The 22298-nt window shown below is 36.5% G+C and overlaps 1 protein-coding gene across 1 annotated transcript in view; it reads left to right on the top strand.

Moving 5' to 3' along the window:
- Positions 1-22298, top strand: part of btsz (bitesize) — a 414949-nt gene that overhangs the window by 290867 nt on the left and 101784 nt on the right. Inside the window, 1 exon segment of the mRNA XM_074172806.1 lies at positions 2208-4937. Coding sequence (XP_074028907.1) covers positions 2208-4937 — 2730 coding nt within the window.

Below are 22298 nucleotides of genomic sequence, written 5' to 3'. Positions count from 1 at the left end.
TTTTTCATTTTACTTTTCGAGATCTATCAACTCCGAGAATAACTCTCCTCCCCAATCAAATATTATGTTACCTCAACAGCTGTTCAGATAATAACATTTTGTAACTTTTCAGTTCATTCTACTAGATCTTAAATCTTTTTCAAGCTTATGGTTTCTCCTATCGTAGATTATCTAGTCGCCGATTTGAAACAAACTTAAGATTCAGATACGTTTAATGTTTGCTTTGGCAAAACAAAAAAAAATGTGATGTCACATTGATTTTCAGGTCATTTATTCAGTAACCCAATTTTATATGTTGGAAATGATATTTCTGATATTACTAATAACACCCTCTGATCAATTGAAATTGATATTCCCTTATTAGTTTTCTGAAGTGAAAAATATGAAATATTCAATTCAACGTTTTCATTAATATAACTGTTTTGATTGTGAATATTTTCATTTAAAATTGTTTCAATGACGAACTCAATTTATGACGTTTTTCGACACAATTATTATTTTCCGAATTATCTCATTTAACTTCTTCAGTTGCATCACCTAGTTCACTTCGACCAAGATTGCAAATATAGGTATCCTGTTTCTTAAAAAATTACAGTTGAAGTCTGAATGACAGATTTACGCGGGAAAATACAAACTCATACTATTTCAAAGCAAATACTTTCAGAATCCCAGGGAACACTGCTTGAAGGTTTCTTACTTGAATTTCAGAGATAATAATGAGATTTGAAACAATAGAAATCAGCAGAAAATCTAACAGTCCGCAGAAATTGAACTTTCTGTCCAGAGAATTAATTACATGCTCATTGAATTCATAAAGTAGTTCCTAGTGTACAGATGCTGAAAAGAGATATGTTGACAAAAAGGGATCATACTATAATAGTCATACAATTCATTGCAACAATGAATTAATTATGAAAAGGAAAATGGAATGTTAAAAAACACATCTTACTTAATACATCAGAAAAATAAGTAAAGTTTGTTTCAGCTTCATAATTAATGTCATATTTCATCTCAACTATAATTTTGTACTATTTTTATCATCCAGACAATTATTTTACATTTTAACTCCCAAAAGTTTGTTTCTTTACATGGAACACACATAACAAATTTTCTCTAATCTGCAAGCTGCAAGTAGCTTCATCGGACCACAACCTGTCGTTGGCATTGCTTTAAGTTTTGCCAAACAAACATTGAACACCTGGATGGCAGAAAGATTTAAAGACTTCTGGCAAAATCTTCCAGGATTGGCTCACTCCAAGTCGTTCATTCACCCTTCGAAGCTTGAAACCAAACAGTTGTTGAACAACAGTTGGGATGAACTATGTAGAGATTCGGACCTTCGGAAGACAGTGTGTATCGCCTCTGTTTGGAAAATGATGAAACAGCAGAGGACATACTTTGTGCCTGCCCCGCTGGGGACTGAATCAGGTTTTTAGAGTTCGGCAGGGGCGTACTCTTACCATCCGACCCGAAAGACCACTTACCATACAAATTATTCGGCTTCGTTAAGAAGCTGGATTTATTTGGTCGAGTGTGAATAGGTGTGAGCCACAATAAACCCTTGTGGGTTGCGGTGACTTTTGACCTAATCTAACCTATATGTGATGTAATCGGTCGATACTTAATGAGAATTCATAACGTATTCAAGAAACAATTAATCGTGAGATTTTCACAAAATCGTTTTACAAAAACCCAACAGGTGTTACGCTATACAATAGCTTCTTCAGGCAGTATAGACAGTCTATAAAGTGTACTCACTTTTTTACTGGCACAGAAAACCGAATCGCGTAGTAGTATCTTTGACATTTTTTTGTAGTGAAAAGTTAAAGTAATCTCTTTTAGCACATGGAACTCAGACCATTCAATAATTTCTAAAGCCTCAAAAGTACAGTATATTCGACCTGATTTGATATCATTTTATTCTCTAGTTCAAAGTACCATCAATAAAAGCAATGCAATTAGACATGTATATTTTTCGACAAAATCAATCAAATTCCATATCGAACCACCGTAGCAAAATCTGTATTGAAAAGATGGCGCAAAAAATCCTACAATTTCCTGTTTGGTGCGTCTGAACATAATAACTATTTAATTTCATAAATACACCTCAAGAATCATTGACCCTTTGTTTCTTCGTTCGTTACAACGACTCGCATTTCTCAAACACTTCACGGTTGCTGGCATTACAGACACGCTTTTGCTTACAGATAATCAGAACCGAGAAGGAGAGAGCGTAACCGTGATAACTGGGGGCGAGACTCTCTCTGCCTTCGAAGAAGGCTTGGCGGATGACGACTCCTGGGTGGAGAACCTAAGCTACGAAGACGACGAAGATGAATTCGCTACAAACTCTCCTACTGATGACTCCTCCTCCGGGGAGGAAGTCACTCTCACTTGTTCGGCAGCCATAGATCAGGAGGAAGATCTCAGAGGATACCATCGAACTGCAATTGACTTCACGTTACATACAATCGTCGAGGAAAGTTGTGAAGAAAGTGAAGTAGAACAAAATGCCCCTAAGAAGAAGGAAAGGCCGGCCTCTGCCACTGACTTGGAGAAATATTTTTTCTTTGGCCTTGGTGACGGTACTATACCCTCCATCAACTCGAACAGAGAGGATGCCTTCTCAGAAACTAGCAGCATTTATAGCGAGGGTATGGAATCCCTCGGCGGAGATGAAACCATTCAGCAGAATGACAACTCCGATCCTGCTGAACTGGCTTCCTCCAGACTGGAAAAATACTTCTTGAGCGGTTTTATGGGCTTCACGGCTGAAAGGAGAGATTCCGATGGTAGCGTTGGAAGCGATAGTGAGGGTAGGCCGAGTCCCGAACAGAGAAGGAAACGATTGGTTAGAGCTAGAGGTACTGGTCGATCACATTCATCGTCATTGGACAATCTCGATAATGCTGGCAATGAACAGGTAGCCGAAACTCAGCTAAATTCTGAAGATTCCTCCAGCTCCGATTCAGAAATTTACGATGAGATTAGCAGTTTTGAAAAATCTGATGGCCAGTTCGATACGGTCAAACGAAAAAAAGGTAAGAAGCATAAAAATTCCACGTCTCCTGCTGAAGAACCTAAAAACTTGGAAACAACTCGGGAAGTGGAAGAAAAAGATAGTGAATCAGAAGAAGACGGCCAGAAAACACCGCAACCAGAGATCTCCCCGACACCTTCGAATCTTACCACTACGAAAAACCAGCAGAGCAGAGATAGCGGATTCATTGGAAGCTGTGATGATCTGCTTAGAGAGCAGAGGGATAACACCACGCCCGAAGTACCTCCTGGAAAAACCGAACTAAAACTTGATCTTGAAAACATCACAGAAGAGAAGAAATTGGAAGAAACAATCGCTTCAACGTCAGCTCCTCCAGCCACGTCACTCACACGGAAAGACAGCTTTAACAATTGGAGCTCCGACGAAGAAACCAACCTCATGATGAGCAAGATGAGGCAGTTCTTCAAGACGATGGTTGCCAACTCTCAGTTGAGTTCATCGTCGAAACCAACAACACCGACATTAAGTTCACGATTGTCTCCCAAACCATTGCCAAGTCCACGTACCAAAAATCGTTCAAAACCCCCTCAACTCGTATATTTTGAAAACGAGCTGACAAGATTGATGAAAACTGTTCCAGGAATCAGAGACGACCAAGTTAAAGAAATTGTCGAATACCTGAGTAGCGAAGATACTTGGAGCGATTCGTACGACTCCTCAGATTACACGAGCTCAGATTTGGAAGTGACAACCACAAAGTCAGTTCTACAGCAACAAATATCTGATAGCTGCAAACAGATTATCAACAAGTTCGACACCAGTGTCGATGATGAAGGCGATGAAGGTGATGGTGGGATTGTGGATGAAACACATGGATTGAACAAAGAAACATCTTTCGTTTATCAGAAGTTGGTGGCGTCGTTTGAAAAAATGGCTACGGGGGATAACGATGCTGAAGCCGTTCCAAATCTAGCACCCCACAGTTCTCCTCCGCTAATAGCGAAAGTGATGCATCACATAGGAAGCCGCTTGGTGGCACTGATGCACGAGGTGTCAAGCGGGGAGAGTCATAAAAGTAACTCGCCCAAGACAAAACACTACCACAGACGACTGCAGCACAAGCTGTCATCAGCTTCTAGTACAACGACGGAGGATGACTGCCCAGAGGGCAGTGTTGATCACTTCGGAGGGTTCGAGGAGAACCTCACTCCGTACAACTTGCTTCCAAGAAGCAGATCTCATGATTTATTACTTAGTGAGGCAAAAACTTTGCATCAATCATCGGGAGGTGTATCGGATATTGTGGAGGAACGAGAAGCTAGTGATTGTGAACGATTCAGTTGGCGAGGCAGCTTCGAGTCTGCCTTGTTGGCTACTGACTCTAGGAATAAACTGTCGTTGTTAGGAGGTGAAGCGTCAGCTTCAGCTTCTGCTCTGGCTATCGCCGCGAAACGCCGATCAGCAGGTGATTTGTTATTCAGTCATAAAAGTTTGAGCCGGGAACAACTTGATAGAGTGCGAAGTTGTGGGAGTATCGGGGGTGCTAACAGTGAGGACAAGTTATGGGTAGCTTCAGCGATAAGGCCGAACAGAAGAAGGTCTAGTGTCCCGGACGCCTCTTGCGGATCAGGTGGGTCTGCCGATGGTGAGGACGAAGACGAAGAAATGGAGAGTCGTTCGACTTTGCCTAGGAGTTTACAAAGTGGTGCGCCTACAACTAACTCCCTTCCGCGACTTCCCACAAACGCTTCGTCTACTAATATGCTGAAAAGCCAGAGCATGCACCACTTCCTGCCTCAAAACGTGAAGAGTGCTCGGTACCGCCCTCCGGGTGCTAGACTTACTACGATTCCGAAACGGGCTGTTTCCGCGCCGGGTTTGCAGCCGTCACATCAGCGCCGAGGGAGGAGATCTCAGCAACCTAATGTTCCTAGTGGTGAGTATAATTTTGTAAACGTTAATAACTTCTTAAATATTTTGAATAAAACTATTTGGAATTTTCTTAATGTCAGAATTATCTATACATCAGAATCATCAAAGGTAATTGATGATACCGCGAGTGAAGTTTCATTTCAGTACAAATATTGAATGGATTTGTTTTAATTTGTATGTCACGTTTCATGAACGATAACAACGAGTTCAATTGTTTAATTTTTTACGAACTCTCCGATATAGAAAATTTATTTTATTACTTTTCATGAATTGCTAGACATGGCTTCGTGACGATGTTATCAAGTTCACACGAGTCTATTCAAGACCGAATAAGGATTGTATATGTAGTCATAAATGGTTGGGTTTCGGGTTCTGCCGTGGTCTTCTTTGGTTACAATCTCCAAACGTTTCGACTGCAACTGCGTCAGTCATCATCAGTGGAATGGTCGAAGTACTGAAGATGACTGCCACAGTTGCAGTTGAAACGTTTGTAACCAAACCAGGTCCTAAAAGGCTTCCGGTGTGAATGGGCGGTAGGTAGGAGCAAACGCTCCCGTATAGGAGTAATTGACGTAAAGCTCCCCATGTGAAAGAGTCCTTACGGCTTGGCTCGGGAGCAGTTTTGAGTTGTAATTTTGTCGCGAAACATACTTCAGGTCCATGGCTCAGTGATTCAACAAATTTAGGTTTTCTCAATTGTGTGTTTCATCATTACGGCAGTTATTACAGATTTTCTCTGTTTAAGTTTCTGCTCTCGATTTCATCTGCACAAAATATAACTCATTCATCCATATAGATCCCGAACCGTGGAGTTTTAGAGATGTTACTTCTGGATAATGTAGCTTTTTAAATATAATATCTAATCGACATTTTTATATATCTACTTACTCAACTCTACCAAGCCAAGGCGAATCAGTTCTTTTCGATAAACTATACTGTTGAAACAATTACAAAACTCTTCAAATATTATAAAGATTAAATCATCCAGAAATAATATAAGCTACTTTCTAGACTCATGAGAACATATTCTACGCGGATGAATTAGCTTCATTATGTAGTTCCCGCGAACAAAATCGCGGGCAGAAGCTATTTTATTTGAAGAAATGTTGTAATTATTGCTGTTAAATCTATATACCGTGGACTATATTTCAACTCTAAAATGTACCAGTGCGAAACCACTAGCCAGTCATAATAATGAATTATGTGATTTTGTTTCCCACTGCCTCTAGCCTCAAAATAACGTTGATGAATACATTTCTAAATTACTGTTTTTATGCATTTATGCAGGCGTATGAGCAGTACAATTCTCCTCATCGTGTACCATTCAAAAACATGTATTTCATCTGATAAATTCAATATCCATACTAATATAAATGTGAAAGTTTGTAAGGATGTATGTATGTATGTATGTTTGTGGCTCCTTCACGCCTAAACGACTGAACGGATTTAGATGAAACTTCACATAAATACAGATTATACATCAGAATAACATATAGGCTACAATTTTGGTCATAATAGAACGATGAGTAATAAGTAAGTTGTAAAACTCCCTGAGAGCTATCTTGGCATGCGCTGCCTATATCTGTCAAATTTTTATAAAAATTGATACAATTGTCGTTTTAAGTATTCAAGATAGATAAACGTTTTCTTTTACACTGAGAAATGTGGACTAATGGCTCAAAAGTTATCACCATAAGATCAACATGATGCAACGCAGTAAGCCGTTACGCGTCGCTTCTACTGTAAGACGACGGTGAACGATGCGCAGAAGTAGAGGGGCGGTCTAAGCAATGAAACGCCTTCGACGAGAATGCGATCTGAACGCGGGCAGACGCGTGAGGACAGACGTCGTTGACGATTGTGTTAGTTTTGCGAATTTCTTTATAGGTAACATCATTCGATTTTCGAAGCTCTTCATTACTTGGCATATTTTTTTGGTTACTGTATTTGTAAAGTAAAAATATAAATTACCAGCTGTTGCCCGCTCTTATATTAACGTACAGCCGAAGCTACTGAACCGAGAATCTTGAAATATGCAGGAAGGTTATTTGTATAGCGTAAATAAGCATCAAGAAAGGGAATCAGGAATGTCCAGGAAAAATTGGGGTTCAAAGGCTGTTCCGCAACTATCGAGCGGAACAGAAAATTCCCCTGCCGTTAATGTATGGTCGGTGTGTTTTTAGCGTGAATGTGCGTTCTCTACGGGAAATTTTCCGAAACTTATCACCCGACGCAATTCTGTGCTAATAAGTGATAACTTAAAAGTTTAGTAAATAGACAGGATTTTTTCCGTAATCAGCATAGAAAAGATATCCTGCTTTCAGAAGGTGAGTATAAAATAATAATTGTAAAATCATGATGTTTTGTTTTCATTTTATGTTTCAGTAGTGAGTGAACTCTTTAATCGATTTTCAATGATAATTTTTGAATTGCTACACTCGTAACAAAGCATTAGTATCAAAATGTGACAAGAGTTGAAAGGAACAATATAGTAAGTACATCGATTATCTCATCGATGATCGATTAAATTAGTTCTTTGTTTATTTTCAGAAAACTATCAATCATATTTCACAATATCTGCTAGATAATACTAAAGTGGAGCTGAAAAACGAAAATTTCAGTTAGACCGAAACGAAATTTAACGTTATTATAGAATATTTTCTGGTAAATTACTCATAACTAACTACAAAAACGAAAAACAATAATAACAATAGCGAATAAACTAAACAGAATATCAATTTCCGACCGTTTATTATAACTATTCCGATGTCCGTGGACCGTCAAATCCTTCGATACTACAGCACTGAACTCGTTGGATGAGAATCTTATCCTAAGAGTGGCTGAAGGTTCCCGGCAACTTGGGCGGATCACGTGGTAAGAGAGCCTGGTTGTATTATTCCACTGCGATTCTTTGTTATTGATATGACCTTGGTTTTGATAGCGTAATATGTTTCATTTTTTATGTGAATCATAAATTTTAACCTTGACACTTTAATTTTTGTTAATGTACAAATTATTTATTATTTTGATGTGAAACATCTATTGCCGCACGTAAAACCGATTGCTGGCGTGGCGACGGGTCGCCATGCGCAGGCAACCCTCACAACACTCGGATACCTATAGTGTAAACAGTTGTGTTTACTACAGTATACATAACCTGTATTTTACTAAATCCAGCCTTCTGGAAAGAAGGCAAAATCACACTATCAAATCAGTAAGTTAAAAATATTTTTATATTTTATAATTAAAGTGTGCATTTATTTGTGCAATAGGCCCGCGTATATTTGGTATATTCATTGATAAGAAATGTATAATCTTCAATTCAGATTGAAATTTCAGACAAAACTAGTTTCTTTACTTGAAAAGGAAATATTTTCAGGAGAGTTATGTTTTTTGGAAAAAAAGCTTTCGGCTTTCTACTTCACCTTCATTAAACAAAAGAAGAAACAAAAAACACTACAATAGAAACTATTTACAAACTAGAAGAAAATACCTTTTCGAAACTACTTTCACTCGAAAATTGATTTACATGAAAAAAAAACATATGAAACAACTACTTTCATATGAATATTGAATGACAAGAAAATCATTCAGTTTATACTACAAACATTCGTTATGGAATGAAAACAGATATCAATCATAGGAACGTTACACGGTTTGATATTATTGATAAAAAAGTCACTTACATGGAACACTATCGTCCTCAATGGTGTACTTCGAAGTTTCGGGACAATACAATCTCTTGTCACCTTATCAGCAACGTTGTATATAAAATTACTAGACAAAGAATTCTTATAATATTTTCCAATGATGGAGAAGTACAAAGCCATGAAGCTTCTTCCAAAAATCACTACTTGACGATAAAATTTCATGATAAGAACCTTGACTTGCGATACATGCATCAAGTCTTCTCTTCATCGAGTGAAGTAATGTTCATCGACAACTGGTGTCACATAAACAAACGACTTAGGACATCCCCAAAATAAATAATCCAGAGGGTTCAAGTCTGAAGATCTAGGTGGACATAGTTGAGGTCCCACGACCCATCCACTGAAATGAGCAGGTGCCACGTTGTGCATAAACAACATATTTCGTCTCACTAGCAAAGGTACATCTTCGGACAATTCCGACAATGTGTCTTCTAGAAATTGTCTATACTGCCCATGAGATGATCATTGAAAATTCCCGCCTAGACGTTCACCGAAAATACAGTAGCACAGGGATTCTCGTAGGTCCAAGAATGATTGTTATGAAAGTTTATGATGTCATCCTTTGAAAAACTTGCCTCATGTGTGAATAAAACTTCATAAGTGAAATTGGGAGTTTGTACATTCTTTGAAAAATCCAATCGTTTAGGAAAATCTCGCGGTAAAAGTTCCTGCACCCGTTGCTTGTAGTATGGATACAAAAAATTTGTATGCAAAATCTTCAGGTCATAATGATCTCCTGAGGACGCTAACTTGGTTAGCGAAACGCGCGTCGAGAAACCGTAATTTTTGTTCTGGTGTTGGGAAAGTATTTTCAAAAGATTCCTACAAGCAGTGTCGTGTTTGAATCATTTTTCACTTTACAAATTAATGTCATTTTGGTAATAATGTTATTTCAACAATGCTGAGTTTGACAGGTAATTAATTCAGAAGTAAATAATTTGTATCCCTTATTTCAATACATACTCAATTTTCACTTCGATTCAAAAATGTTCAAAAATAAAAATCATTTTAGGAATCACACGTCGAAAGGTAGGACCTTATTGGTCCTCTCAGCTCGCATAAGTTTAAACTTTTGAGGGTTGTCATTCGTAGGGTTGCATCTTACACTGGGATATCTTGAATATTACAGAATGACCTAGATCAAACAATTGAAGAAATTATTTTTTCAATTCAGTGCATTTGTATAAAAGCTTGTCTTCAAACACATTTTTCTTTGTAATAAATTATCAAATTTGGAGAAAAACCATAAATATCAGTCAGGTAACCCTCTAGGACGCCACTGGAATTATTATCCGTAATCTAATTCCATGAAAAGGGGCCCCTTGTTACTGCTAACAAATACTAGTTTATTCAAAATTGGCGAAAAGACTTTTGAATTGTTAATAAATAAATAAAGTTTGAAAAATTAAAAAACACGCTTTTGAAGAACATCGAACTAAAAAGTTGGAAATATTTTTTTAAATAAGCTTAAAACAATAACGACCAAAAAATACTAGTATTATGGTGAAAAAAGCGTGGGCGCTTTGTGCCATATTTTTTGTATATCAAATGTCACTTTTTTCACAATAATACTAGTATTTTTCGTTCGCTATTGTTTTAAGCTCATTAAAAATATTTTTTTTCCTTTTTAGTTCGATGTTCTTTAAAAGCGTATTTTTTAGTTTTTTAAACTATATTTATTTTTCATTTTTCAGTTTCGTATGCTATAAAAGCGTGTTTTTTAGTCTTTTTGAAATATATTTATTTTATCTAAACTTTGGGATCAATCATCAATCATCATCCGTATATTGTTTAGAAAAATTACCATTGATATTTTCTGGATCCGAAGAGGGAGCCTGAAAATCAGCTACCAAGCCCAAGGCAGCAGGCGCGTAAAGGAGGGTTACAAATAAGGCAGCAGGCGCGTGTTAATAAAAAAAAAGACTTTTTCCAAATGAAGAAATACATGTCAAGTGAATTCGAATTATATCAAGGAGGTTACGTACAGCGTCATCTGCCCGCGAATAGATCATTCAATAATGTCAATAATTCTGTCAAATACAGATCCCAAGCTTGATACTTACAAACAATCATACACACATCGGAAAAGTCTAGGGATATTTTTATAACATACTAAATATCATAAAAATAAATGCATGGGGTCGTTTAATTTCGATTAAATTAGTACACTCGACAACCCTGTAGATTTCTATGGGTTGAACAAAGCCTGCAAAAACGGTAACTAATCTTTTATCAAGTTTTTTACAAACTGTAGGTTTTCGGCTAAAATGAATAATCTGAAAGTGTCGAGTTTGTACATTCTATGCAGTTCTTGCTCAGCAATTAAACTGGAAATATTGTGCTTTAACATGGAACGCCATCACTTCCCATTGGCTGAGATGAATAGGGCTTCTTCAAGGTGGCATGCGACAAAATGATGTAGCTCTTCGTTTGGAGGTCTCCCAAAGTGTTATCAGTCGATTGTGGCGGCGTTTCCATGAAACTGGCAGTCCAGCCGAACAACATCCAGGGCGAGGACGCGCTACAACTGCAGTTCAAGACCGATTTTTGGTCTCAACCGTAAGAAGACAACCGACAATTACAGCACCTGAGTTGGTTAACGTGTTGCAGCAGACGCACCAGGTAACCATTGGTCGTGATACTGTCAGAAATCGACTGCATGAAGCAGACCTCCACAACAGAAGGTCACTTAGATGTCCACCTTTGTCGAGAAGCAATCGCGGTAGAAGATTAGAGTGGTGTCAAGAACATCAAAACTGGGATGCAAATGATTGGGCCACATTTTTGTTTACAGACGAATCCAGATTTGGATTTCATCCAGATTCTCGTCGAGTAAGACTGTGGAGACGACCTGGAAATAATGAACGTTTGAGACACGTCCAGGAAGTCCACACATACAGAGGTGGTACAGTAATGCTATGGGGCGGAATCATGATCGGCGGCAGAACCGATCTCGTTTTTCCAAATCGCTCCCTCACAGCTCGACAGTACCTCGACACCATTCTTCTACCTATCGTCCGTCCGTTTGCTGGTGCTGTTGGTGAAAACTTCCACCTAATGCACGATAATGCTCGTCCACATGTCGCGCGTCTAGTGACTGACTGGCTCACCAACGAAGAAGTTGATGTATTGCCATGGCCAGCACAATCACCGGACCTGAATCCCATCGAGCATGTGTGGGACATGCTTCAACGAAGAATTACTCCGCATATGGGGAACATTCACACAACGTTTCAATTGAGAGAGCTTTTAATCGCTGAATGGGCAAATGTACCTCAACAAGACATTGACAATCTCATTTTGTCGATGCACGATAGATGTAGGGCCGTAATAAACCAGCGTGGAGGCCATACTTTGTACTGATTCCAATTTTCTTCTATTATGATTTTTTTTCGGGGTGCCAAAGAAGAGCCATATTTTTTTTTAGTTTTGCTTATATGCGCACTCAGTATTTTTGACTATTTAATGAATTTTGTTGTAAGTTACATTCGTTTAATAATCACCCGTCAACTTTTTTTTCCCTAAAGCGATCTAAAAAAAAATTATTGCCATTTTTAAAAATATCCCTAGACTTTTTCGATGTGTGTACATACAGGTGAAGCTAATAAAAGCGTGTTAATAAACATTAATTTTAGTAAAACTTCAACACCCCGTTACTCGTAAAGGAAGCACGTTAGGACACATGTTAAACTTAACTATTTTTCGTAAAACATGACAAGTGATCACCACCTGAAATTAATGACAGATCTGTATCTGTATCTGTAGAGTAGGGAGGGTGAGTGTAAGCCCACGCACTTAGGCCACATGTGACCCATTGTACATCCTCCCAAGGAGTTGTCCTCCTAGGTCGTCGTCCATCCTGTCCTTTCCAGGAAGGTGGACAGGTCGCTGGGAGACATCTCCTTTATATCGGCAGGTGTAGGCCAAGACTCGCCGAACACACACTCTCTTATTGACGATAACTCCGGGCACTCACACAGGACATGCCTGACAGTCTCATCTTCCTGTTCACACATCCTGCATAGAGGTGTGTCCACTAGCCCCATATTATGTAGGTGTTTCCTTAGCTGACAGTGGCCAGTCAGAAATCCTACTGTAAGGCGTAGATTTTTCCTGGTCATCGCCAGATATTTCTTCGGCGCCAGCTTCCCAGGGTCGCCCAAGGTGATCCTGGCAAGATTACATCCTTTGATTTCATCCCATCTCTTTAAAGATTGAGCATGGGTGTAACATTTGACTAGTTCCGCAATTGTCGAAGTCATCAGGCCGTGGGTGCCACTTGGTCCTAAAATTCTTAGTCCAGCCGCTTCCTTGGCTAAAGAGTCGGCAATGCGATTACCTTTACTCCTTTCGTGCCCTTTAATCCACCTCAGGATAATGTTATTATCTACCGAGGCTTTGGCTAAATCTTGGTGGCACTCTAGTGCTAGCCCTGAAGTAACACGGTGTCTGTTCAAGGCTAATAGTGCTTGTCTGCTATCAGTGCAGATTAATGACAGATAATGCATTTGAGTTTTCAACGATTATGGACACTCCGATCTTCTCTATTCAACGGTAGCACATTTATATAATAATAATACCCCTCAAACAAAAACTAATTCTTCTGTCAGCAGCTCAAGAATATTCTGTATGTGACCAGTATACTCGTACACGCGTTTAACGATCGTGATAAAAAAACCATGAGTGGTATTCTGCGACAGTTTTTACAGTTGTTTTTATGACTATGCTGATTCTAGGTCTGGTTTTGAATGGCGTTCGTGATAAACTTTATCAATATACGTACTTACCAAGTGAAAATTCATCAAGTTTGCACGTGCACTTGAAACCATAACAAATCAGAACGAGATCAGTTTTGTCGAATATTTATAGCCACCCACACCATTTATTGCTGTTTTTTCATCATCAATCATCACTGATAATTATTTCTATGATATGTTTCGATTATTTCCTCATCTGATACTATGAAGAAAATCCAAATTTTAATTGATAAGAGACAAAGGTGCTGAATCGCGAAACTCTTTCAAATATTTGGGAACTACTTAACGTTTCGGTTACGAAAAAAATCGCCTCTTGTAAAAAATATGTACTCAGTACTCAGAAGTTTACAGCCTTTTCTATTCCTGTAGGTAGTTCATAATTTTATACTTTTTTTGGTTTGTGTGAAGTGAAAATACCAAAAAAATAAAAAACATGTTCTCAACATAAGTTACTTTCATTGAATATTTAAGTTAATAAGAAATTTGGGTTTCTGAAATTTTATCGATTCATGCTTCTTTCAAATGATTACTTTGGTACAGAGTCGAAAATGTCTTCCGCAATTAACTTCAACTGTGCAAAATTTTCGAAACGTGTACAAGTTAATCCTTGAAATCAGTTTCAAGGTAGAGAGAATGGAAAGTTTTAATAGTAATTATGAAACTAATTAATACAAAATGACACTCTCTAAAGAGACTCATATTTCCGATTCTTCTGAAAATTATTCTTTTTGGTGTAATTGAAAATTTGTCAATTTATAATATAAGTAACCTATATTCCTTGGTAGTTTTTCTTGACAAAATTTACCACATATGTAATAGAAATGGTTGGGGTTATCGATAAAATACGAACTCTCCCTTTCTTCAGCAACAATAACACTGAAAATTGAAAATTAAGTACCTAGTGCTTGCGATTTTCACTATTTTGAAAGTATGAACAAGATGTTGTAACTTAAATAACCGGCCAACCAAAAATTTATCACGATTTACGAACAATAAATTACATTAACAAAGGTAAATAAAAAATATATATAGTGATGGTACACCATGGGAATTAGAATCAATTAAAACAAAAAAAAATTCTGTGTAATAATGTATTTCAGTGTTTTCTACATTTTCTTTTATCTGCATAATGAAAAATATACTTTATATAGGTCACATCACCTAAAACCATTATGTGTTAGTAACTTCATGATATTCCAGTGCCTGAAGATGGCATTGCTGCTTGTGAAAGAAACAGACATGTAAGGAAAATAATTTGATTCAATTATAACTGGATTTGCCAAGGAACCAAATCCGAATGAACAAGAAAAGGACCACAAAAATAAGGATAAGTGAGGTTCAAAATACCCTCAACTCCCACGAGTAAATCTAAAGTCCAGTGTAAAATCCAATTGAATGAACCAAACTGCTTGGTGTAAAAAAATTCAACATAATCGGTAGCTCATAGAACCTAAATATGAACTTTTGTTCGTATAAGTTGATTCTGTTAATTCGAAAGTGTTTAATTTTATGAAAGATAAATTCCTTTTGAAATTTCAGGAATTAGATTTATTAAATAATTATACAGTTAATTTCTTCAAAGTCCTCCCCTTTTATTTTTTGAACGGGTCAACTCAAAAAATTGAAATTCAGAATAATGAAATCAATGCATGAATACTTCAATTTGAAGTGAAATTGACAGATGAAACTTTCAAGATGGCGACTAGGCGCCATCTGGGAAAAAATTTGATGGAAAAGGGGGTCTTGTGACAAAACATTTTGAAGCTCCTGACGAATACTCCACAACCCTAGAATATGAAGTCAATATCTTCACCTACTACAAAATGGCGAAACAATTAATAATTTCCTGAAGACAACGACATTAATATCGATATTTCTAGAAATATTCCTTTTTATCTGCCATATGACAATTCTAACAACCCGATAAGGTTTGTTAAGTTATTTTTTGTTTATAAAAACGACAAAAAATGTCAGTACGACAAATGAACATCTTTGTTCATTTTGAATATTTCAATTTAGTTAACGGTTTTACTAGTAGAAACGTATCACGTCAACAATCTCTAAAATGGTAAATTCTCGTCCATTGGAACAAAAATTGAACGATTTTTATTTACGGTACGACGCGTAACTTTTACGAGACCAAAAGGATTTTCAATGAACGTTTTTCGAATCGTCCTATCTGTAGAAAATATTTGAGGAAACTTGTTTGTATCCAAATTCACAACTACCGGTAGTGTACATAACAAAAGCCCCGAGATCATCCGTCCATTCCGGAAAAACAGCAAGTGCAAATAATTAGTGAGATGTTAGTAAATCCTGAACAGCCTACTTATTCCGTCGCGGATGTTTGTGAGGTGTCTCCTTCTGTGTGGAGACTTTTGAAGAGGAATGGGTATCATCCATACAAAATTAAAATGGTATACCAATTAAGTGAAGATGACCCTGATCGAAGAACAGAATTCTGCGAAATCATGACGGAAACCATTGCACAATATTTGTTTTAGTGACGAATGTACATTTTTTAAACGACAATAATCACAGACAAAATTGCCGTTATTGGAGTGACACCAACCCTCACGTTTTCTGGGAAACACATACCCAATATCCAGAAAAAAATAACGTTTGGGCAGGAATATTGGGAAACCATATTGTAGGACCTCTATTTATTGATCAAAATTCAACAGGGAAATTGTATTTGAATATGCTGGAAATTACTGTTGACCCTCTCATCACTGAAGTCGTCGAAACACATCCTAATGAATTCGATATGGATATTGTATTCCAACAAGATGGAGCACCACCACATCACTCCAGACAAGTAAGAAACAATTTTGTTACTACTGTTCCCGGTCGTTCGATTGGCCGTCGAGGTCCTACAGAACGGCCAGCCCGCTCGCCAGATTTGACACCTTTGGACTTTTTTAATGGGGCTTTTGAAGCAAAAGGTGTACGAAACTGAACCTGCTTCAATATTGAATATACGGCAGAGAATAATAAATATTTGTAGAGATATTGACGTTACTATGAAATATCGGAAAGGTTGTTCATATGTCAAGAAGTTCAAGGCAACCATTTCGAGCATCTTCTGAATTGACCTCAAGCTTATTACCTCATATTATGTTGTTAAATGTCAATGTATTCAGGCAATTATTGAAAGTTCCGTCATTTTTTAGTAGTTGAAGATATTCACATTATATTCTAGAGTTGTGAAGCATTTGTCAGGAGCTTCAAAAAGATGTGTCACAAGACCCCTCTTTCCATTTAATTTTTTTCCCAGATGGCGCCCACTCGCCATCTTGAAAGTTTCATCTGTCAATTCCATTTTAAAATAAAGTATTCATGAATTAATGTCATTATCTCAAATTTCAATTTCAAAAAATAAAAGGGCGGGGACATTAAAGAAATGCAGTGTATATATTACATTCTTCAACTCAGTAAATGAAATGAAAATATTGGACAACAAAAGACCCAATGGATCTCATGAAAAACGATTTTTAACATGAAATTGAAATAATGTTTCATCAATTTTACATCGCAAAAAAAAAATATAAATCTTATACCTTTCGCTAACTTTATTTCAAAATTTTATGTATCTGAACAATCGCCCACACTATTTGCGTTATGTGTTTGTGTAGGAGTTGATCGCTGACAGGAGTAATAGGAAACAATACCTATTAAATTATTTGTCTCGCCATCAGGGTGTGGCATGAACCATTATGATAGGTCAATAATATGGTTTTGCTTCATGTTAGTTTTTCTCTGCAAATGTCAGAGTTGCGTTATTATGACTAAAGTGACAAATGCTGAGCAACTAGGATTTTTGTGAAAACAGAGTGGATATTGACAATACTGCAAGACAATTGAATTTTTTCATTTTGTTCAAAGTTGACACGGGTGGAAATGGGGTTTCACCTGAGCAGGTGAAAGATATATTTCAACATACGTGCAGAATGATGTGTTTTGATGAATAGTTTTATTTTTTTTACAAAAAATATCTACTTTAATCTGATGGTGATCATAAACAATTCAAGCTGAAGGTTTTTTGAACATGTTGAATATACATTTTTTCATATAAATATACAGGGTGTAACTAAATAAGTGTGAAACTTTCGAAGAGGTGAATTCTCATCGAAAAAAAGATAGGATCTCTCATATAAAGAAATTTCATTGGAGCATCCCTTGTTAAGATACAGCTTCTTAAAGGGGGTACATAAAATTTGTATAACAATTTTTTTCACAAGCACTAAAAAAGTTACAATATTGAAATTAACCAGACGTTTTGTACTACCAAAAAGACACTTAGCCAGAAATTCAAACCAGTTTGCAGCAAAAAATCATTTTTGGAACAACTACAGAGATACATCGTCATAAATGCGAAAATACGAAACTAATCTATCTAGTAGGTCGCTATTAGCGATAGTGACAAATAAATTGGTATGACGCTGTCAGTTTGTGAATTTTCGAAACCGAATTAGTACTAATTGTGTATTGTTGTTCTGTTCTTAATATGTTACTTTAATAATTCACTTATTAAAATAGCATACACAAATGAGGGAATGGCTGATATGCATTACGTTTACGGTCTGTCGCAGGGGAATGGGTTAGAAGCTTCTAGAAGATTTGCTGAAATGTATCCTCAACGACAGCATCCTTCACATATAATATTTGCTCAACTTCATCAACGATTACGAGAATATGGTTCATTCGACAAAAGAACGCAGGATTGTGATCGCCATCGAGAAGTATGAACACCACAGCATGAGGAAGCAGTACTTAATTTGATTGAAGAACATCCTACTATCGGTACTAAAAAGATTGCTTTCCAGCTAAATGTTGATTATATGACGGTATTTCGAATTTTAAAGGAACAACTCTTATACCCTTACCATCTGCAACGAGTACAGGCACTGTTACCGCGAGACTTTCCAAACCGTCTTGAATTTTAAAATTGGATGCTGGAAATGATTAGAAGAAATTGTGACTTTCTGAAGACGATAGAATTCACAGACGAATGTAGTTTTTCTCGGGAAAAGATTATTAATTTTCATAATTACCACATACGGGCTGATGAAAACATTCACGCTATTATCGAAACTAACCATCAAGAACAGTTTTCTCTTAACGTGTGGCTCGAAGTTATTGGAGATGATTTAATTGAGCCTCATTTTCTACCTCCTCAATTAAATGGTGAGTACTGCTGGAGGAAGTTTCTTTGGGCATCAGAAGGGATATGTTTTTTATGCATGACGAGGCTCCCGCCCATTTTAATCAAGTAGCACGCCAGCATTTAACTGAAACGTATGCAAATCAGTGGATAGGTCGAAAAGGACCACAACTGGCCCGCTCAATCTCCGGGCCATTTACAGCATTTGGTTTATCGTACTCCAGGTCGCGATGTAGAGGACTTGGGAAACCGCATCATCGATGCGTGCAGGGTAATCAGAGAGAATCCAGGAATATTTGAGCGAATACGTGGCTCAATGCGCCGACGTCTAGACGCATGCGTAATGTCTGATGGAAGACATATTGAACATTTACTATGATATCTACATGTTGTGTGTTTTGTTATTAATAAATTAGTTTTGTTTATTAATTTTTAATCGTTCAATGCAGGTACTAACTACAAAATAACAATAAATATCCAATTTGCATTTATGACGATGTATCTCTGTAGTTGTTCGTAAAATCATTTTTTGCTGCGAACTGGTTCATTTTGGGCAAAAAACCCAAGAGACATTTTTTGCTTAGAATGAAACAGGCTATCTGAAATACATTTTTAAATGGTGAAGAATATTACTGGAGTTTTTTCCCAACACCAAATCGTTATTTTTAACACCTCGACACGTGTTTCGATCACCAAGTGATCATCTTCAAAGAGGAAGATTAAAACTGTAAATTAACTGTGATTAAATGATAAACAAATAATAAGACAAAAAGTTACATTGGAAATAAATTACTGGCTAAGTGTCTTTTTGGTAGTACAAAACGTCAGGTTAATTTCAATATTGTAACTTTTTTAGTGCTTGTGAAAAAAATTGTTATACACATTCAATGTACCCCCTTCAAGAGGCTGTATCTTAACAAGGGATGCTCCAATGAAGTTTCTTTATATGAAAGATCCTATCTTTTTTTTATTACCTCCTTAAATGTTTTACACTTATTCAGTTACACCCTGTATATTTTTTTAGAAAACGATTTTGTTTTTAAAATCATAATACTCATCACTGATAAAAATCCCCCAACTAAATTTCGAATAATCTTCAATATAGGGAAAAACATGTTTTTCCATTGCTTCAATTGAATTTTTCAAGGTCGGTGATTATTAATAACAAACTGGAAAATCAAAATTTTTCAATTTTTCGAACGGGAATCTTCTTTCAAGAAAAGCTCCAATAAGTGAAAAACATTTGAGGTTTTTACTTTAAAAATTATCAGGGTTTTTGTGTAAATTTAAAACTTGTATAAGTTAGTTGATCAACTAAAATATATCTAATAAAATAATCACGAGAAAAAATTTTTTCGTGGATTTTCGTTTATACAAATGTCTAGAAGGTATGTGAATTTTTTTTCTCAATAATGATAATCAATGGGTTAAAATAATTCTTATTGTTCAAAGGTCCGTATCGGTCAGCGCGTGCGGGACGCGCATGGTCAGCTTTTAGCGCTATTTTCGCCTCTAAATTAAAATTATAAATTTTGGTAATAGAGTTCCGGGAGGTGGAACTTTTTTCAGGAAATTTCCTACTCTTTAAGGATTTTTTTTCAAATTTCGGATATCTTTAATATTTTTCGAGATATTTGCAAAAAATCAAACCCACTCTTTTTTTACTAAATTGCAATTTTTTCTAGCCCCTCTTGAAATTTTTCAAAAAGTTTCTAGAGGTCATTCCGAATCGAATTAGCCCTGGATCATAATTTTTGGTGCCCTTGGACAGAAGTTCCAAAAAAAGGATCTTGTGACCCAGACTATATACAAAATTTCAGCCTCTGAAAATATAGAGGTACGGAGAAATAATGTTGAAAAGGTAATTATCATATGTTAACGTGCCCCTTTTACCCTAACGGGGGCTCCCCCGTTGAAATATTTGTTAAATATTTCTTAGTGCGCATTCGAGACCTAAGAACCACCCACATATCAAATTTTAGCTTCCTAAGACTCACCAATACGGAGAAACAATGATGAATGGGTGAGTGTTAAGTGAGTGACTTTCGTATTTATAAGTATACAGGGTGTTCATTGAACATGCGGCAAAAAATTAAAGGACTATCCCTTGGACTATTCTAAGGATATTTTGGCCTTTGATGATATTTGATAGGACGCTTCGTTTCGAAAATATGGGGCGAAAAAGAATTTCGACAATAACAATTTTGGTATAGTGTACTACATCGGACCTAACGGCAAAAAATTAAAGGACTATTCCTTGGACTATTCCAAGGATATTTTGTCTTCTGATGATTTTTGATAGGACGCTTTGTTTCTAAAATACGGGGTGAAAAAGAATTTCGACAATAACAATTTTGGTATAGTGTACTACATCGGACCTAACGGCAAAAAATTAAAGGACTATCCCTTGGACTATTCTAAGGATATTTTGTCTTCTGATGATTTTTGATAGGACGCTTTGTTTCGAAAATACGGGGCGAAAAAGAATTTCGACAATAACAATTTTGGTATAGTGTACTACATCGGACCTAACGACAAAAAATTAAAGGACTATTCCTTGGACTATTCTAAGGATATTTTGTCTTCTGATGATTTTTGATAGGACGCTTTGTTTCGAAAATGCGGGGCGAAAAAGAATTTCGACAATAACAATTTTGGTATAGTGTACTACATCGGACCTACCAAGTAATGAAAAATCTAACAATTCCGTTGGAACCTATCAGCAAACATTCCGATTACAGTGCAAGATTTGAAAAATCTGATAATTGCTGGGTGTAACGCAATCAGAAACGATCCTGGTGTTTTCGAAAGAGTTCGGGAGTCGATGAGGAGAAGATTATATTCTTGCATCCGAGCATGGGGTAGTCATTTTCAACAGTTCTTGTAGATTAAGAAACATTACATGTAATTTTTGGTAATAAATTTTTATTGTCGGAATTCTTTTTCACTCCGTATCTTCGAAACACAAAGCGCTCTATCATCATTGTCATCAAAACATAAAATGTCCTCATAATAGTCCAAAGAACAGTCCCTTAAATTTTGCCGCATGTTTAGTAAACACCCTGTAGAATAGATTGAATACTTCTGCAAAAGCTATTGTATAGTACAACACATGTGACTTCTTTGTGAACGGTTAAATGGAAATTTCACTGAGAAGTGGTACTTAAATACAGTAAGTATGAAATTGTTTAATATTATTTGTTGTAAGTGCGAAATCATTTCAATATTCTAAATAATGGACTGTCAAACGTTTTCATTAAAACCTCTATTGGTTGAACGATATCAATGACAACGAATTCAATAATGTATTCAGAGACATTATCAGCGTAACATTTATCTATTCACACGCACAGACACACTTTCATTGTAAATTCTTCGATTCAACAGGGAAAATTGTTCTGAATTCATGAAGTCGTACTTATAAAATACTTGGGAGAATTTCAGTTTGGCAAGATCTAATGAACTCTGTAACGAAAATGTCTAGAATGTTAATATGAGTCTGTTTATTCATTATAAGTAATTCCTAGTCAATGTGCAATTGAGTTCAGAACATAGATTTCAAATGATTGAGAGGGAAGTATGTTTTATTTCTCCTCAGAAATATCTCAAAAATGGTTACTGTGTTTTAGATTTCCTATTAATCAATATACTTTTCACTAGGTACTGTGGGAATCATTTTGGCTATTCAGAGGACTAAGAACCAGAAGTACTGTCACGTACTAAAACAATTCCTG

The sequence above is a fragment of the Leptinotarsa decemlineata genome, unplaced genomic scaffold (genome assembly GCF_025532065.1).
Source record: "Leptinotarsa decemlineata unplaced genomic scaffold, Ldec_3_MD MMD2_tig00000199_RagTag_RagTag, whole genome shotgun sequence".
NCBI lineage: Eukaryota > Metazoa > Arthropoda > Insecta > Coleoptera > Chrysomelidae > Leptinotarsa > Leptinotarsa decemlineata.
The sequence above is the reverse complement of the archived record's forward strand: the minus strand, read 5'-3'. Positions and strand labels throughout refer to the sequence as shown.